This window comes from Neomonachus schauinslandi, chromosome 4 (assembly GCF_002201575.2).
Source record: "Neomonachus schauinslandi chromosome 4, ASM220157v2, whole genome shotgun sequence".
Lineage (NCBI taxonomy): Eukaryota > Metazoa > Chordata > Mammalia > Carnivora > Phocidae > Neomonachus > Neomonachus schauinslandi.
In genome coordinates, this window is record NC_058406.1 from 93718369 (window position 1) to 93737977 (window position 19609).

The 19609-nt window shown below is 42.2% G+C and overlaps 1 protein-coding gene across 1 annotated transcript in view; it reads left to right on the forward strand.

Moving 5' to 3' along the window:
• Positions 1-212: 212 nt before the first annotated feature.
• Positions 213-19609, forward strand: part of LRIG2 (leucine rich repeats and immunoglobulin like domains 2) — a 59688-nt gene continuing 40291 nt past the window's right edge. Inside the window, 1 exon segment of the mRNA XM_021690114.2 lies at positions 213-611. Within this exon segment, the coding sequence (XP_021545789.1) occupies positions 373-611 (239 nt within the window). The 5' untranslated portion in view covers positions 213-372.

Below are 19609 nucleotides of genomic sequence, written 5' to 3' on the forward strand. Positions count from 1 at the left end.
CGGAACACCAAACTGGCGCCACAACGTGCCGGACACCTTAAAATCCTCCTTAAGAAACTCCCACTCACCGGCCCCGCCTCCTCACGGAGTCCCGCCCCCGGCGCGTCCTCGTTCTGTGGCACCGATTGGCTGGCTCTTGTGCGCGGAGACGTTGCGTCGCGGGGCGGGGCGGAGGAGCGTCGTCCGTAGGGCCTTAGCCGTGTATCCTCGGCCACCGCCCCCGCTGCTGTGCGTATCCGCCCCTCTCCTGCCTTCGGAGGGTCTAGGCGACGGCCGGGCCCTGGGGTGGCAGCGCATCCACCAAACGTCTCCGCCGAGCTTTCTTTCTAGTTGGCGGCTCTTCTCGGCTGGGTCCAGGTCGGGGGGTGGAAAATGGCGCCGGCGCCACAAGGCGTCCAGGAGGAGCCGCTGCTGGATTGTCGGTCCACACCACTTTCCCGGCTCCTTTTCCTCGCCCAGGCTGCCCTCCTTTTGCTGCCGGCCGCTCGGGCAGGCCTCTGCCCCGCGCCCTGCTCCTGCCGCATCCCTCTGCTGGACTGCAGTCGCAGGAAACTACCAGCGCCGAGCTGGAGGGCGCTGTCGAGCCCGCTGCCCCCCGACGCTGCCAGCTTGTGAGTAGGGTTGCCGGGAGGGGGTCCAAAGGAAGGGAGCTTCGCCTCCCAGGGGACAGGAGGGAGACACACTGGGTCGGAGGTCGCGGTCGGGAGCATAAATTCTGAAGAGAAATGCCATTACAACGTTGTGAACATTTTTTGAGGTGGGGTGGGAGCCTAAAACACCTGGAGTTAAGGTTCTGGAGACTAGTATGAAAACCAGGGTTAAGATTCTGGAGGCCAGGGAGTTTGTGATTCCTGGGCTGGGGAGGAGTTGGGACGGGGATATTGTTAAGGGCTCAATGGACCTGGGCACCGGCCTTGACTCTGGATGGTTGGAGATCCTCGCCCACTTTGGGCTGCATCATCCAGTGTGTAACTCAACTCGAATGCTCCGCAGGTACGTGATTTTATAACCACGATCGCCAAAGACGTAAGAACGGTCCTTTTGTCTCTAGTTCGCGTTTTGGCACATTGGGTGTTGTGGTTTTGATACTTAAATTACAGGCTTAAAATAGCATGTGTTGGGAGATCCAGTACTAACCCGAGGAAATATCTTTATAAGTAGCTTTTTTTTTTTTAATCTAATTCAGGATTCACTGTAAAGAAAGGAAGGGGTATTCTTTCCCAGATCATGGGATGCTTTGTTTTCAGTGCATTTCCTTGTGGCAAAGAACCTAAAAATCAGTTCTCTTTGTTTATGTGTGGGAAGCAAGTACTGTGATTGGATGAATTCTTCTGGAGACTCCACTGCTGAGTGCTCATCTTGACAGGCCTGTGTTAGACAGTGGCACCTGGAGAGCTCATTAGTGTGAGTCAGCCTGGTGGCATTAAGAGCAACAGTAGGTGTTAAATGCTGCAATTATGGGGTTTCTTAACCACTAACGTACAGTTATTTCTCTGCTAACTGAGCAACGAGTTTATTAATTGACAGACTTCTAATGGAGTCTTCTCTAAAAAGAGTGTCACAAAAAAGAATAGTTTGAGGTGCCATTAAAATATGAGGGGCTGTTTGGATTTTCCTTGCAAGTAAAATACGAATAGAAATTCTCTCTGCTGCAGAGGTTAAAGTATTTAAACATTTACAGATAGGTTAAGATAGATGGGAAAAAAGCTACTTCAGAAATTCTTTGAGAAAATTAAGGTAACTCAAATAACCAAATGTAGCATAGATCAGCAATAAAACGTTTTCTTTTGTTTTATATAGTGACACCTGTCCTAATTCTGGTTCTTTTGACCCAGATTAAATTTAAAAATTGTTATCAGTGAGGGCGCCTGGGTGGCTCAGTTGGTTAAGCGACTGCCTTCGGCTCAGGTCATGATCCTGGAGTCCCTGGATCGAGTCCCGCGTCGGGCTCCCTGCTCGGCAGGGAGTCTGCTTCTCCCTCTGACCCTCCCCCCTCTCATGTGCTCTCTCTCATTCTCTCTCTCTCAAATAGATGGATAAAATCTTTAAAAAAAAAAAAAATTGTTATCAGTGAGCACCATAGTCTGAATTGAACCTAGCACAGCATCTTAATGCAGCAAGTGCCTTTTTCTAAGAAATTCTTGTAACAGCTACCTGATTATGATGGAATGAATCTGGTGCAGGTTTAAAACCAACCATTTATTTAACTGTGATTGAAATAAATGTGGCTTACTTACAAGATCCTACATTGGTAGGTAAACAGTAATTAGGAATAGTTTTATGTACGATACAATTATTTTGTGTCTGGGTTTGATTTTTGTTTAATCTGGACAGATTTCCTAAAGCCAAATGACATCCCCAAATTCTAAATGTCCTGTAATGAAATTGACATTTTCAGTTGATGTAAAATGCCTGGGAGAGCAGTTCTGTTGTAGAAATGTAATTGGAAGTCTTACATTAGCAGAAGAACTCTTAGAATATTAAAACATTGCGCTTCTATAAACTGAGAAGTGTAACATTCTTTAGTCATTGCCTTCAGCTATAAAACCGCCAGGTACACATGGGTTTTTTAATGTAATTTTGAATGTGTAAAGTAGATGTAATGCTGTAAATAGTGATTCAGACTCAAATGCTGAAACTTGTGGCCATCATCAAAAAGATTATAGATGAAATCCGTTAATCTTGGTTTTTGGAATATATATGTATATCTGTAGCCAGTTCCTGGTATAGAGCTTCTGAATATCCTTTGTAATTTCCTAAATGATAAGAGCACTAGGAGCATCTTGTGTTCTAACACTCAGTCTTTGACTTATTCCTGACACAAGCTCCTAAAGCCCTTGGTATTTCCTGGGTGATGGGAGTGTCTTTTGACGTAAAGAGATGACTCTTGATAGGCTCCTGAATAGCTTCAGGATGGGAGTCCCTCACCAGAAAGACCAAGCCATGGTTAGAAGCTTGGAACTTTCAGCCCTGTCCTATTCTCCTGGAAGGGGAGAGGGGCTAGAGATTGAGTTAATAATTGATCATGCCTATATGATTAGCCTCCATAAAATCCCAAAAGTATGGACTTTGAAGAGCTTCTAGGGTGGTGAACATATCTTCATGCTGAGAGTGGCACACCCCAACTTTACTGGGACAGAAACTCCTGCGCCAGACCCTTCCAGATCTCACCCTTTGTATCTCTTCGTCTGGCTGTTCATCTGTGTTCTTTACTGTATCCTTTATTATGTAATAAGCCAGTAAATGTAAGTGTTTCTCTGAGTTCTGGGAGCTGTTCTAGCAAGTGATTGAATCCAGTGAGGGGGTCATGGGAACGTACAATTTGTAGCCAAGTCAGACAAGTTGTAGGTAACATGGGGACCCACTACTTGTGATTGGTCTGAAGTGGGGGGCAGTCTTATGAGACTGAGATCTTATGTCATGAGGTCTGCTGTAACTCCAGTTAGTGTTAGAATTGAATTGAATTGCAGCTGGTGTTGGAGAATTGGTTGTTGTGGGAGGAAAAACCCCACATGTCTGGTGTCAGAAGTATTCTGTGTGGAGTAAAAGGAAGCAACAGGTGACAAAAACTCTTTGCTTGGGCAGACTTTAGTTAGGCTTCTGAACCTTCCCTGGGCCATATGTACACATCCTTGTAAAATGTAGTTTTAGCAAGAACATTTCTAAGTCAGTTTAGCAAGAAGCGCTCCCCCTTGATGTCTGATTGGGTTCCTCCTCCTGCAACATCCAGAAGATGACGTCTGATTGCCCTTGCCTGTTTTCAGCAAGAATCCTTTAGGCTGTTTAGTCAGAGCCCCCCTGCCCCTGACCACTGATGTTTCCTATTAATAATTTTCCATTCATTGACCTTACCCTTCTCCTTAGCTATAAAGTCCCTCTTGCCCATGCAGTATTCAGAGTTGAGCCCAGTCTCTTTCCTCCACTGCAAAATTTCATAGCTTCACCACCCCCCAAAGTCTTCCTTACCATGCTTTAACAAGTATCATTTTTCTCCTTTTAACAGTTACGGTGGCCTCAACTTGGATAGGATCAGATTCATCATTGGACCCCCGGACCTCTCACCCAGGACCCTAAGTGCATACCTTTGAAGACTTTATCTTCACTCCTGACTGATTGATCGGGGATCCATTGGTGAGTCCGACTCCTGAACCATTGCTCCGGACAAACGTCCGTGGAAGCTGGTAAGGGCAGATTTTGATTCCTAAGGGTCTGAGTATATCCCAGAAGATGAGATAGAGAGTCCCAGATAAACACAGGTTGGGTTGGCTTCCCATGTTTGTCTGTAAGAAGCTCAGTTAGAGTGCCAGGCAAACAGCTGTTTGTAAGAAGCTGGGTTAAAGTCCTAGGCTTCTTTGTTTGAAAGCTACCTACCAGTCTGGAAATCTCTTCTTCTTGGCTCTTCTTTTTATGAGTGGGGATTATTTTCTGACTCTCTGGATTGGAAATCTTCCCCCCCCCCCCCCCCAACTCATTGTGCTGGAAGTCTATCTTCCTGGCTCTCTATAATACCTTTTAGTTTTCTATGTTGGATCCTGCTTTTTCCATGGGAACTTCTCGTTTGACTCAAATACCCTTCTTGAACCCCTGATAGCTATGTTTTCTGCCAACTCTGTCTACCTCCATTCGTGTTGGCATGCTTTTGCTGAGAATAATATAGAACTTCATTGGCCTATTTGGGAAACTTGAGATCTCCCCAGTCTGGCTCCTTGAAGAGCTCTCCCTTCGCATTGCTGCTCTTCCACCTTCTCCCTCTTACCACCTTCAGTCTTCCCTCCGGTTCCGTTGAATCTTTGCTTATGTCCCCCTCCAAACTCCTTCCTCCTCTCTACCTCCGCCAGACCTTTTTCCACCACAGTCTTTATAGTCACTTGAATTTTGGGCCCTCTGCCCTCCATTGGGGGCTGTCAGGGAACTTAGGGACCCCCAAAAGCAACTACTTGACCTGAAAAGGAAAAGCGTAATTGGAAGTAGACAGGATGTTTTGGCCAGTTGGATGGGCTTTGGAGATATTCAGACAGTTGCTAGATGTCTCCTTGGTCACTCACTTGAAATTTGGTCCACAGCTTCCATAAAGTGACATATCAGGGCAAGGGAAGGTCTTGAAGGTGGTCTTTACACAATTGATAAACAAATAACGTTAACTTGGCCTGACATTTCCTAGAAACACAATTTTTTTAAGATTTTAATTTATTTGTGAGAGCATACGCATGTCTGTGCGTGTGTGCACAAGCAGGGGAAGAAGGGTCAGAGGAAGAGGGAGAAGCAAACTCCCCGCTGAGCAAGGAGCCTGACTTAGGGCTGGATCCTAGGACCCTGGAATCATGACCTGAGCTGAAGGCAGATGCTTAACCTACTGAACCCCCCAGGCGCCCCTAGAAACATAATTTGTATAAAAATAGAAAGTGGAGAAAAGACAAGAACTAATTATTTTGTATAAGCCAGTGAATTTGTATTACTGTGTCTTACTAACTATGGCTTAAATTTTGAATGAAAACAATAGCTATTGGTGTCTGTATGTTTGTGTGTGTGTATGCATATGTATGTATCTTGTTGATGTGTGATATTTTTCTACCTCTGGATGGTATTACCAAATTAATTTATAAAATCCCTTTAAGGAGCTTCATTCAAGCTGCCTTAGAGATAAATGAGCACTTACATAAGTTAAGTATTCCTGAAACTCTCAGAAATAGAGAAACTAACCCAATGTTTTGTTTTGTCCTTTTTTTTTTTTTTTTAAGATTTTATTTATTTGAGAGCGTGCACTCCTGCATGAGCTGGTGGGAGGGGGAGGGGGCAGAGGGAGAGGGAGAAGCAGACTCCCTGCTGATCAGGGAGCCTGATGCAGGGCTCTGTCTCAGGACCCCGAAATCATGACCTGAGCTGAAGGCAGACACTTAACCAACTGAGCCACCCAGGCGCTCAGAACTAACCCAATGTATTAAGTACACATGATTTGGGATGATTTTTTTGTAAATAAAGTTTTTTTTTTTTTTTTAATTGATGGTAAAATAAAAATAGGCATGTCTTCAGCGTTGTCAGTGTTAAACATAATGCAGACATACAATTTTTCTTCTACCTAAGCTTACTAGTCAAGCTTACATAGTCTCTACTAGATGTTAAGATTATAAAGCTATAAATCCAAACTAAGAATAAAACATAAAATAAAAATGAATTGTGGGCGCCTGGGTGGCTCAGTCGTTAAGCGCCTGCCTTCGGCTCAGGTCATGATCCCAGGGTCCTGGGATTGAGCCCTGTATCGGGCTCCCTGCTCCGCGGGAAGTCTGCTTCTCCCTCTCCCACTCCCCCTGCTTGTGTTCCCTCTCTTGCTGTGTCTCTCTCTGTCAAATAAATAAAAATCTTAAAAAAAAAAAAAGTGAATTGCTTGATGTATGTCAAGCACTATAGTAAAAAAAAAAAGGGCAGGGGGAGACCATGTATTTAATCTTCCTCGGTTTTTACTTTTGTGATACTTGCCTATCATGTATATGTTATAAAAATAGTCAATGGGGGGTGCATCTGGGTGGCTCAGTCAGTTGGGTGTCTGCCTTCAGCTCAGGCAGTGATTTCAGGGTTCTGGTATCGAGCTCTGTGTTGGGCTCCCTGCTTGGTGGGGAGTCTGCTTCTCCCTCTCCCTCTGCCTCTCCCCCTGCTCATGCTCTCTCTCTTTCACACTCTCTGAAATAAATAAAATCTTAAAAAAAATAGTTAATAAGGAGATAACTTCAGATGATGGCTAGCTTAGTTTGGTGTTAATATCTGCCTAAAATAAAAATAAAAATGTAGGCCATTTTTTAAAAATTTCTTTTTTTTTTAGAGAGAGAGTGTGTGTGCAGGGGCAAGGGAAGGGCAGAGGGAGAGAGAGAATCTTAAGTAGTCTCCACGCCCAGCATAGAGCCTGATGTGAGGCTTGATCTCAGAGCCTTCAGAGCTGAAATCACAAGTCAGAAGCCTAACCAAGTGAACCACCCAGGCACCCCAAATGTAGGTCATTTCTCAGTAAGATAAACTACTGAAAACATTTCATTACTGAACCTAAGTTTGGGTTTATGTATTTTTGGTATCTTGTCTTCATATGATATAGAAAATCTAAAGATACTTGAATCTCTTAGTAAACATGTCATTTGCCACATTGAAAAATTATATTGTGAGGAATCATATGCCTCTAGAAATTGTGAGATTGCATATTCATAAGTTTACTAGTCTACAGGATGCTGATATATGACAGACAACAATTGTCTATGTCATAGTTTTTTTCTGTAAAAGAAAGTTTATTAATGGTTAAAAATTGTAATCAGTATATGTAGATAAAACTATTAGAAACCATAAAAATACTATGAAACAACTTTGTATGCAAAGTATGCAAGGCATGAAGGATGTGTTTTTGTTTAGGGAAAAAAAGTAATTTTCTAAGGCAGACTGACTGGTTATTCCAGAATGAGAAAGAAGAAAAAATACAGGACAAAAACTGAATGGATATTAGAAAAATAGTTGTAGATGTGCAGAACAGGAATTATATATGTGGTCAAGTTGCTAAGGTTAAGTAGATTTATAAGTTAAAAAGATTAAACTTTAATATCAAAAGTGTACCTGATACAAAACTAGAATGTTGAAGTTTTCTTGGATTATTTGTCTACTTTTATTACGAAACTGTAAAAAGATTTTCCTTTACCTTTTATGTAATTTGCCTAGGAAACAAAGATTTTGTGTCTAATTAAAATAATTTCCCGTGCTTCATGTGTTCATCAGGTCTTTGATTATTTTTTAAAAAGATTCATTTATTAGAGAGAGAGTGTGTGTGTGCAGTGTGCAGGGTTGGGGGCTGCAGATGGAGAGGGAACGGGAGAGAAGCAGACTCCCTGCCTAGTGAGGAGCCTGACTGCTGGGCTCAATTTCATGACCCTGAGATCATGACTCGAGCCAAAATATCTAAGTCTTTCATTATTTTAAAAAATTGAGTCTTTGCAATATTACAAAAGCTAAGATTTTTTTCCAACTATGTAATTTTCTGTATTTGCCTTTGAAATCTTTTGTCACTTTTTCTAAATGAATAAGTATTGTTTCACAGTGATCTGTTATCTTAAGTGTTTATTTTTTTTAAAAGATTTTATTTATTTGAGGGGTGCCTGGGTGGCTCAGTCGTTAAGCATCTGCCTTCAGCTCAGGTCATGATCCCAGGGTCCTGGGATCGAGCCCCGCATCGGGCTCCCTGCTCAGCAGGAGCCTGCTCCCACTCCCCCTGCTTGTGTTCCCGCTCTCGCTGTCCCTCTCTCTCTGTCAAATAAATAAATAAAATCTTAAAAAAAAAAAGATTTTATTTATTTGAGAGAGAGTGAGCATGAGCAGGGGGAGTGGCAGAGGGAGAGGGAGAAGCAGGCTCTCCACTGAGCAGGGAGCCCGACGCTCGATCCCAGGACCCCAGGATCACGACCTGAGCCGAATGCAGGCACTTAACTGACTGAGCCACCTAGGCGCCCCTCAGTTGAATAATTTTAAGACCGTGCATTGGACTGAGTAAGAATTTCCAGAACTAATGAAGAAGCTGATGGATTCATACAACTGCTAACCCAAGATCGAGCAGAATAAGAATTACATGGGACCGAATGAACTGATGAAGATGGTTATATTTTTTTATGACTCTTTGTTTGAAACAGTGCTAGTTCTTTAATGTTTTCAGATTTAAAGAACGCTTTTTTTTTTTTGCTCTTAAACTGTCTGTAGTTTACAACAATCTGATTATACCTTTGTGAACAAAGATGAAACAGTTTTTTCTCCCTATCTGATCCCTCCAGAATTTGGAAACTCTTAGTGCATATTATTTTCATGATACTCTAGTTATTTGTGTAAGTTGAAGAAGAATCTATTCTTGTAGCAGGATACAATTGGAAACGTTGGTTTTATTACCAAGGCTTTGACTGGAATGTTATATTTGAGAGTGACATACATAGAATCTGGTTTAAGGGACTAAGGTTGCCCTTAAGAAGGCAGTGCTCTTGAAAGAACTGGCCTGCTATCTGGCTTACAGGGTTCCCAGCGTTATAGGTGGGTAAGGGATGTCACTTCCTGGCAGGCCCAGAAATCTCAGGCTATGGACCTCAAGGAAAGAGGAATTCATTCAGACCTATAGGTATGGGAAGATGAAGTCTGGTGGCTAATTCCTGGATTGGCTTCTTAATCGCAAGAGGCTTTTAAAAGTTTAACCTGAGATTTCCTTATGAAAAGTTCCAGCAAAGCAAACTCAGAAAGAGGCTGTATGGGCAGTCACTATTCTTGCTGCACCTATGTAAATAATTAGGACAAACCTAATGAGACCAGAATCCTTTTTTTTATTTTAAGACAAAAACCAAAAACTTTATGTTAACTAAAATGTCACAGAAGCAACTTACACACAACTTGACAAACTTAAATATCCCAGGCTTTAAATGAGACCAGAATTCTTTTGTAAAAAAGAATTAAAAGGTTGACAGTAGAGAGAATTTTTTTTGTTTCAGTGCAAAACTATAGTGCACCCTCGTGGGTTCTGTCTTGCACATTTTGCCAGTTCTTACCAAATATTCAACTCTGGTTTCTTCCAGTGTCTGGCTCTAATTTTCCAAACTAATGTTTCTAGTTTTTTCTCCCACCCTCCTGACTTGCCATCACTGAGAACTAAAACTGCCCTTTTCCTGAAACCCTGCAAGCTGAAGCTGGACGACTTGATATAAACTTAAAAAAAAAAAAAAATTACCATGGCATATCATAATATGGGCAACTCTTGTGCCTCCTGCTGTTTGGACCATTCACAGGTTCACCAGAACACTCAATGCTATTACCAGAGTTCAAACTGCAAACCAGGAAAATTCTTCAGATGGCCACTGCCACCCTCACTCCACCATTTAAAGATACTTTGAGCTCAAGTCTGAAAATTTCAGCTGGCTCTCCTCTGGACTCAGAAACTAGGTTTCTAATCTAACTATTAACTTTTGTTTTTCTTGTATTTTCATAGAAGCTGCCCTCATTAAATGTCTGACTATTTAGCATCATCAAGCGGATATTCTCTAATGCCAAGTCCCATCCAAAGCTTTACCTGGTCCTTAATGGAAAAAAGGCTACTGAACAAGAGAATAGACTTACATTGTGCAGAGGAAGGAAGAATGCCTCTTTCCTTGAACAAGAATAAGGACTGACAGATTCTTTGCTTAACCAAATTTTAGACTCCTGAACCACCTTCTAGGCTCACCTGTATACGTTCTTGTAAAATGCAGTTTTAGCCAAGAACCCTGCTAAGTCAGTTAAGCAAGAAGCCCTCACCCTCAGTATCCGATCACACCCTTGATATCTGATTGGTTTTCTCATCTTCTGACATTCTCCAGGTGATGACTGGTCACCCAGGCCGGTCTTCAGTAAGAATCCGCTTAGCCAGAACCCACCATATCCCTGTTTTTACCTTTTAGTGATTTTCCGTCCACTGATTTTGGCTGACCACCCTGCTCCTTGGCTGTAAATTCCCACTTGCCCATGCAGGATTTGGAGTTGAACCCGATCCCCCCCTTACTGCAAAATGTCACCACAGTGGTCCCTATACCTGAAGAGAAAACCTGCACCACCTTGAGTAAAGTCTTCCTCATGAGGTTTTAACAGGTGTCATTGAATATTTTTTCCTTTTAACCCAGGGAGTTCTTCCTAGACATTTGGTGTCACAGAATTGAGATTCACTAGAATGGCCTTGGCTCATGGAAACGTGGTTTGGGAAGAGAGCGGGTAAAAGGATGGGGAATGTGGAGCCATTGATTCCTGGGTGGCATGTTCACCTCTGGAATGGAGCAGCAGCTGTGCTGCTCTCAGTTACTAAAGATAAAAGTTACAAATGGAATTTAGAGATGGATCTAATTCCCAGCACTTTGGTTCACTGGATATGTAAGGAAATGGAAACTAATAAGGAAAAGGTGAAATGTTAAGTCCTTTGGCTATTGTTATGTGTGATAGTTAAAATGAAATTAAAATAGAGTTCTGGATCAGACCTTGATGCTAGACAGAAATCAGATTTCAGTGAGTCTGAGTTTTGGCTACTAGCCTGAAAGCTGCCCCTGCAAGGGGAAAATTATGCAAAGACAACAAAGTTACCTCCAAAACCTCTGGTCACCAAGAAGACCATCGGTGTATGTAGGGGGAGGGCAAAACCAAGAAACTACTGAAACCAGGGAATATTGTGTGAAGGAGTTGTTTTCATTCTGTGGATCAGTAATAATTAGTTTCCTGAAGAACCTTTATTAAAATGGATTGTGAGAGTAATTAACTTAGGAGTAGTATCTGGTTTTAAATGCTGTAATGTGGGAGACCATGTTTGGGTTGGCGCAGGGTCCACAGCTCACTATGGAGCAATCACAGAGCTCTCTGTGATCCAGACCCAAAGCAGGTTATTCCCGAGGGAACAGCCAGCCTGGTGGACTGGATAAAAGCCACTCTAAGGTCTGTTTACCCTGATAATAGGGACTGCCCAGCCGGCCCTATAAATGCCAAGCGGAACACCCCCAGTGGAGCAGATAGTATGCTTCATATATAAGCTGTATGGGATTATTTTTATGATAATTGGAATATTCATCTGCTGAATATGTTACTCCGTTGATAGTAAATGCTTTGATTAAGGGGAACTCTTTTACGTGAACACCCCATATAACCTGAAGTGCTGCGAAACCGAGGGACAGTCGGGGAAACCTTATGTATTTGCTGTCTCAGCTTCCCCTCCCAGCTTTTATCGCTGTTAAAAACATTAGATTAATTAGCAAGAGAAAGAGGAAAGGCAAAGGACAGAATCAAGGGACTGGTCTTAGCAAGGTGGAAAATGTTAAATAGTTTTTAAGAAATAAGGTGAATAAAGCAAATATCATTTGGAGCAAAACAAAGGAAAAAGGGAAGAATCATGGGATTCAACCCAGCAGAATGGAAAGCTTTGGATGGTTATTAAGAAATGGGATGAATAAAACAGATATTGATGGGGTTAAAACAGAGATTTTAGTATAACACTATTTAGGTTGGGCAGGCCAAAGGGACCTTTTTCTGGTTCCCCCCCCACCCCAACATAAAGGGTTCCAAACAAGTATATTCTATTTACCCCAGTTTGGAGAAATTTAAAAATCTGAAGGCAGAGATTACAATGAGTAATGTGACTAGTAATTGCTTGGGGCATTGGGTAGATAGATTAAATGAGCTAAAAATTGACAAAGGGCCAGGGTCCCTTGGCTTCATCCCTGGGCAAGACCCAAAGCCTTTTGCACAAGAGTGGGTAAAATGGTCAGGAGGTGGAGAAGGAAAGTTCCCAGGATTTCCTTGATATGGGACCCTCTTGCACTGTGGTCCCAAATACCAAAACCCATTGATAAAGCCCTGATGCAGTTGAGAGAACATAAACATGTAAGGGTTGATAGGATTTTGAAAGTTGGAATGTTTAAACAAGGCTTTATGTAAAGAAGTCATGTCTCCTTTACCTGAATGTTTTATGGTAATGAGTTATGTCTGGCGTGGGGAACACTTTGCCCTAGTATTTTAAAACCAAAACCTGTTAAATAAGGTCCTAATGGAGGCTACAGTTGGGAATGTAAGGTGAAAGTTTGTGAGAATTGGTGTGTTTGAACAGGTTTTTACCTGATTGTATTAGGGAGATGGACCTTATATCTGACTGGGGAATATTTCCTTTACCTATTATTGTAAAACAGAAGTCAGGTAAATCCACCTTTCAATATTAATTGGATACACTAAAGGGGAACCAGTAAGATTGCCCAATCCCAGACAGTGTAGAAGTCCCAAGTGCTCATATGGACAGATTCTCTGTGCGATAGTGGACTGTAGTGTACCATAGACTGGGGCTTATGGCAAAAGCCTGTGAGTGCCTCCCGGCAATGACTTACTGGACTTTGGACTAGAGAATTCCCACTTGAAGGGCAATTATTGCCTTGCTAATGGACAGTAATTGAAACAGCTACTGTGACTAAAAGTCATAAAAATAATCTTGAAAACTGAAATTCTCATGATGTCTTGCACAATGTCAGATAACACTTTAATAGGTAGGGCAGTGCCCAGAAGAGTTCTGTAATAAAATGGAAATGCAAGGAGGAGCTACTCAAGGGAGGCTCTTTCCCCCTAAGACTGACTTGGGAGCTGTGTGAGGAGCTGCTGGATTCTGTTGTCACATGGGCATTGTCCTATAAACAGTTTATAACTGACCCAACAAAGAGCTACTTGGTTTGTGGATGGCAGTTCCAAGGTGAACTTCCTCTTTGGAAGGCCACCATTCTGATTGGAGGAGGTAAAGACAAATTAGCTTAGTGGGCTGAATTGCATGCTGTTTTCCTAGCAGCATGGGTGAATTGAACAGTGGTAAAAGCCCCTGTGTTTGGGTTTTTACTGTTTCATAGGCAGAGGCCAATGGCTTGGCCATATGGCTGTGCAGAAGAACAGTGGAAACCCGGCCTGTTAAAGGGATGCCCACCTAGGGCACAGCCCTGTGGAAATCGCTGCCGGAATTTGAAGTGTGCATTAAGGTAGGACATGTCGCTGCTCATCAGAAGAACCCTTTTCAGGTTTGTAAGGCAGTTGGAATCAACAGGCAATATCCCTGTGTGCTTGCTTGAGGTGGTCACCTGGGCCCATGACATAAGTGGGTAATGGGGCATGCAGCAATGCAAAGATGACCGAATCTAGACATAATCCTCTTGTACCTTCTGAGGCACAAAATGCCAGTAAGAACTGTTTTATCTGCAAGCAAAATAGAGATTGTAGATGGCTAGGTGGCCCATTCCCATTGGGAAGGCCCTGCATATAGGTGGCAAATGAGACTGATGCTGTAACCGTGATAGGTTACAAATGGGTCCTGATAGGAGTAGACACTGACTCTGGACTGGACTTTGCTTATCTGACAGTAGATGCAAATGCTCAGAGTGCTAAGGAAGAACTGGAAACAGAAGATAATTGTAACAGTTTGGATGGCTAGACCAAGGAATATACAGCTCATAGCGTCCAACCCATGGGCAGAGAGATGTCCTCCTCAGAGTACTAGTTTAATAGAGAAGTGAGTGGGCAATGAAAACATTGGTTGTGTAGAATGGGAGGTAAAGACCTGAACGTATGGGTTACGTTCATGAGCTCATGAGAGTGCTCTCATTCATCGTGAGGTGGGGCTAAAGGAGTGGCCCCACCAGGCAGAGTCCTCTTTTTTTCTGGTGGATCTGGGGGGAGGGGGTGGCAAAGGATGCTGGGATGACTGCAATTCTTACCAAGGGAGGAGTATCTTCGTGTAATGACTGTACTTTTTCTTTCTTCACATCACCTCAACTTTTTTCTTTTGTGCTTGATACACTGGTCGTAGGACCAGGGCTGCATATACAAAGTGCTGAAAACAGGGATGATTCCTTAGCAAGAAACTGTATTTTTAAGCTTGGGTTAGAATCCTAAGGGCCTGATGGGGTGGGTTGTGCCTTCGCCTTATCTGGCAAAATTGAGGTTAAGAGTGAATGCCACTCTATTGCTTGGTTGGTGGTAAGAATAGCCTAGTGGTTCTATATCTATATAACCTTTCCCCAACTGAATGGAGGAGAGGACTGAGGGGGAGGTGGTACCTACTAGACTGTTATTGCTGTTTGCAATCTAGGTCAGCACAGTAGCCGAACCTGATGTCTCTTCCAAAGCGGGGAGAGTTGGGGTATAAGTGGAGAGAAGGAGCAATAGTAGCTGAGGGTAAAGGAATGAATAAATGGGTTGGGTAATAGGGAAATCCGATGTTAACACCTCAAAAGGGGCTCAGAGTAAGATCTCATCTCTTAGTTATACCAGATGCCTGGCTGACACTGTGTTTGCCTACACCACTCCTGCTTTTGTACCTCACAAGATTGGAAGCCTGTGAACATGAGTGGCCTTGCCTGGAAAGCATTTTCATGTGAGATGATGATGGACTAGTGCAAATATTAATGACTGAATGGGATTCTAATGTGTCAGTATCTTTTGAGTTGTATATCTTTTTGCTTTAAGAGGATCTGTGGCCAGAGACCAACGTGGGCTGTGAAATAATATAAAAAATATATATTGGTCTCTGCCCCTGGTTGGTGGCACAGAGCTCCTGAAATCCTTGAAATTTCCAAGTGATTAGAGCATTGGGAGCATCTTGTGCTCTAATACTTGTTCTTTGACTCTGACTCCTGACACAGTGCCTACTACTTAGACTTAACTTTTGTGTCTGTGATATTTTCACCATACTTCTTTTAAAAAATTTTTTTTTTTTAGGGGCGCCTGGGTGGCTCAGTTGGTTAGACGACTGCCTTCGGCTTAGGTCATGATCCTGGAGTCCCGGGATCGAGTCCCGCATCGGGCTCCCTGCTCAGCGGGGAGTCTGCTTCTCCCTCTGACCCTACCCCCTCTCATGCTCTCTGTCCCTCATTCTCTCTCTCTCAAATAAATAAATAAAATCTTTAAAAAAAAAAAAAAAAAAAATTTTTTTTTTAGATTTTTATTTATTTATTAGAGAGAGGGGTACCTGAGTGGCTCAGTCAGTTGCACGTCTGCCTTTAGCTCAGGTTGTGATCTCGGGGTCCTAGGACCGAGCCCCGCTTCAGGCTCTCTGCTTGGTGGGGGGCGGGGGGGAGTCTGCTTCTCACTCTTCCTCTGTGCTTTCTCTCTCTCTCTCTCTCTCTCAAATAAATAAAATCTTTAAAATAAAAAAGTGAGCGAGCATGAGCGGGGTGGCGGCAGTGATGGTGGTGGAAGGACAAAGGGAGAGGGAGAAGCAGATTTCCTGCTGAGCAGGGAACTCGACGAAGGGCTTGGTCCCAGGACCCTGAGATCACGACCTGAATCGAAGGCAGATGCTTAACTGACTGAGCCACCCAGGTGCTCCTCACCATTACTTCTTACAGAGAAGGGAGATGGGCTGTGGGGCTGAATTGGGGGGTAGTCTTCAGGGACTGAACTCTTAACTTGTAGGGTCTGCTCTAATACCCATTAATGTTGGAACTGAATTGTGGGACAGCCAGTTGGTGTTGGAGAATTGGTTGGTGTGTGTCGGGGGGAATCATACATCTGGTGTTAGGAGTATTGTATATATGAATAAAGGTAGGAAGAAGTGGAATTTTTCCTAGACAGAAACCTATTTAGATTCTGTCTTTATGCTTCTCTGTTATCAGAAAGTCTTTCAAATTTTATTTGGTTATTCAGAATTTGATTGGATTGTCCATGGGTGCTAAGCTCTGTATCACATTATTCTGATTTTACACACACACACACACACACACACATACACACACACGCAGGAATTGGGGGACCAAATGTATCAAATTCTTGTTTTGCCAAGTGACACCATTAGAACCCCTATCCTCCAGTTATTTGTTGTCATGGTCATTTCATGACAGCACCAAAAAAGTAGGAAGTACATAATTTTAGAAATAAGGACAATTCTGTAGATTAAATATATTTAGCTTTATGGAAAACTTGTAATCTTGTCCTTCCTATTTTCATTTCACTGTGGACTGGTAAAAACTTTATCACGGGTCAGTATTGGGGAATCACTGCTATATTAGATTAAATTTCATATGTACTTAGTTACTTCTAGTTTCTTTCTTGTCTCTCTGTTCTCATTATGGTAACTTTAAGACTTGTTTGCATTTGTTCTTTTAGAATAGTTGTGAACAGATGAGTTCTTTAGCATACAAAGAGGACATTAATTTATATTGAATAACCCTAGGAAAGTCCGAATTTGCATGTGACTCGAGCTTTAACCTCTTTAGCTGCTGCTCTCTGTAAGTAACATGGGCAGAATGTTTTCACTGTTAGTTAACAGGTGGAGTCAGCCTTCATCCTTTCTTTTTTTTTTTTTATTCATGAGAGACAGAGCGAGAGAGAAAGGCAGAGGGAGAAGCAGGCTCCCAATGGGAGCCCGATGCGGGACTCGATCCCAAGACCCCGGGATCATGACCTGAGCCGAAGGCAGATGCTTAACGACTGAGCCACCCAGGCGCCCAGCCTTCATCCTTTCAAAGGTCCAGAGCTCACTACCAGTGACTTGTGTGATGTCAAGGAAAAATTGCATAGCTTTGTCAATACTTCATATTTCCTTTCTAAAGGGGCAGATAGGGGTTCCTGGGTGGCTCAGTTGGTTAAGTGTCTGCCTTCAGCTCAGGTCATGGTCCTGGAGTCCCGGGATTGAGCCCTGGGCCAGGCTCCCTGCCCAGCAGAGAGTCTCTTTCTCCCTCTCCCTCTCCCTCTGCTGCTCCCCCTGCTTGTGTGCGCGCTCTCTCTCTCTCTCTCAAATAGATAAAATCTTTAAAAAAAAAAAATAAAGGGCAGTTAATTTGTAGTATCCTTCCTTTCTACGTTTATTGTGATACTGCTAAGGATAAAGATACACTTTGGAAAACATTCTTAGGTTTTAGAAAGTGATAGGGAAGTTGATTTGAGGGCCGTTAAGTTCATTGCAGATGTATGTATGTTTTTCTGAAAATGAACTCTCAGCCTTCCATTGTATGTTGTGAAGAAAACTGTGAGAGGCAGAAACATAACACTGACATAATTTGATACTCTTTAGTTGGATAATCTCGCTGGAATGTGAAAAGAACTTTAATTGCTTTAAACCACAAGGTGGTGTCCTGAAAAGGAGTCCTTTTAAAAACAGTACAGATGTGATTTCCTTTCTACTAAGGTCCCTCATTTACCTCATTTATTTATTACTATCAGCCTTTATTTTCTACTTCCTCCATCCATTTTGTTGTGTCCGTGTTATTTTCACCATACTTCTTAACAGAGAAGAAAGATTGGCTATATGGAACTGAGCATACAGTGAGTTTAGAAAGCTGGTTCACTCTGTGATCAAACCTAGGTGGGACTTCCTTCTCTTGGCTTCTCGGCTTCCATAAGGCAGAAATCAGAGGAAACTCTTCATGCTCTGGATAATATTACCCTGTTCCAAGTCAACACTTCAGAGTAAAGAAGAACTGGAAAGATTCCCTACGTCTTCATTCCTCTCACCCTCACATTCTCCCCACCAATCAGTATCTGCCATGAGACCATCAGCACCAGTCTCATGCCCTTGATTCTTGTTTACACCAGTCTCCACAAGCATCTCAGGACTTAGAGGTTATCTCTACTCTCCCAGAGACAATCCCAAATCCTTGGCCCTCTTTTTGTCTTTAGCAGGCATCATTTTCTGACATGCTACATATTTTACTTTGTCTTCTTTTCAGTAGATTGTAAGTATCATGAGGCCCTGGATTTTTGTCTGTTCATTGCTGTAGACAAACAGTGATCAGCAGTAAGTACTCAAAATATTTGTTGAATGAATGTAGTAAATAATTGAATTAAAGTGTGTGGTTGTGTCTTCTGAGGAGGGAGAGATCAAGACAAGTTCAAAGCAGTCTTTTCTCATTTGCTTCTCTGGTCTTTTATATATTTTATTAGATGGTTTCTTTTCAAGGCACCTCATTTTCCATAGTAAACACTGTGAATGGATCAGGGTATTAGCTAATTATTTGCATTTTAACATCATCTTTTTCTTTTTAACAAAAAGAAAAATTCTAAATATAGGCACATTAAGTTACTGCTAACTCTAGTTCTCATCTTACTCTGTGTGGGATGTTTTGTTTGAGTGTACCAGAAACTTTTCCATGCACAAATAATCTTCATTTATTCTGATCATCTTTGTTTTTATAGGGCTTTGCAGCATCTCTTAGATATTTACTAACTATTAGTGGATAATCAGTTGCACACAGAGTGTCATGGCTTGCAGCTGTGGTTTGAGGAGTTTTTAGCCTGCACAACTTCATTCCAACCTGCACAGCAGCTACCTGTTTCTGGAGTTGGGATACTTCAGAAGACATTTCGTCTTTCACATACCTTATCTTTCCAGACGCTAGGAGAAACACCAGTTTTATTCTTCGAAAGAAACAGACCTACTGGTAAATTCCTAAAGTACATTGGGGAGAAAGGGAATATGCTACCATAGTGTTTCCAGAATCTAACATATATTGACCTTGGCTTGCATACTGCTGTTACAATGAACCTTTTCACTTCCAAAAATCATTTCAAAGCATATACAGTATGTTTTTCTTTTGCATTAAAGATTTAACATATTTCATCTTTATCCTGGTCTATCTGGGGGAGTGGTAAACAGAAGATGTGATCCCATGAAATCTTTAGCAATCTTAGGCATTTTTGGTTAGTTCAGAAGGTACCTAAGAAGAAAGCCTACAATGAGAGAGCCTTAAGAAATCTGATTTAATACATTATTTGCTGCAGATCATTTAGGGTTGGTTGTTAACACAGGTCTACCCTGAATTATCTTGATATTTTACATGGAATCCAGCATAAGGTAACAATTTAAACTTCTTTTGGCACTGTGAGAGTGCCTATCTTATCACACTTTACCTAGCACTAATTATTGTTAAAAATTTTGGTTTTTATCATTTGGTAGAAGGAAAGTGTTTTGATTGCTTTTGTTTGTGTAGTCTCTTTGGTTAATTAACTTCCAGTGCTTGCCTTGACCTGAGTGGCACTTAATTTTAGATGTTGGAACCACTTGGAAAGAAGAGCCACAGTGTGCTCTTTATATCCCTAAGGATTTTTACCTTCAACCTTTGCCCTTTCTGATAAGATCTTG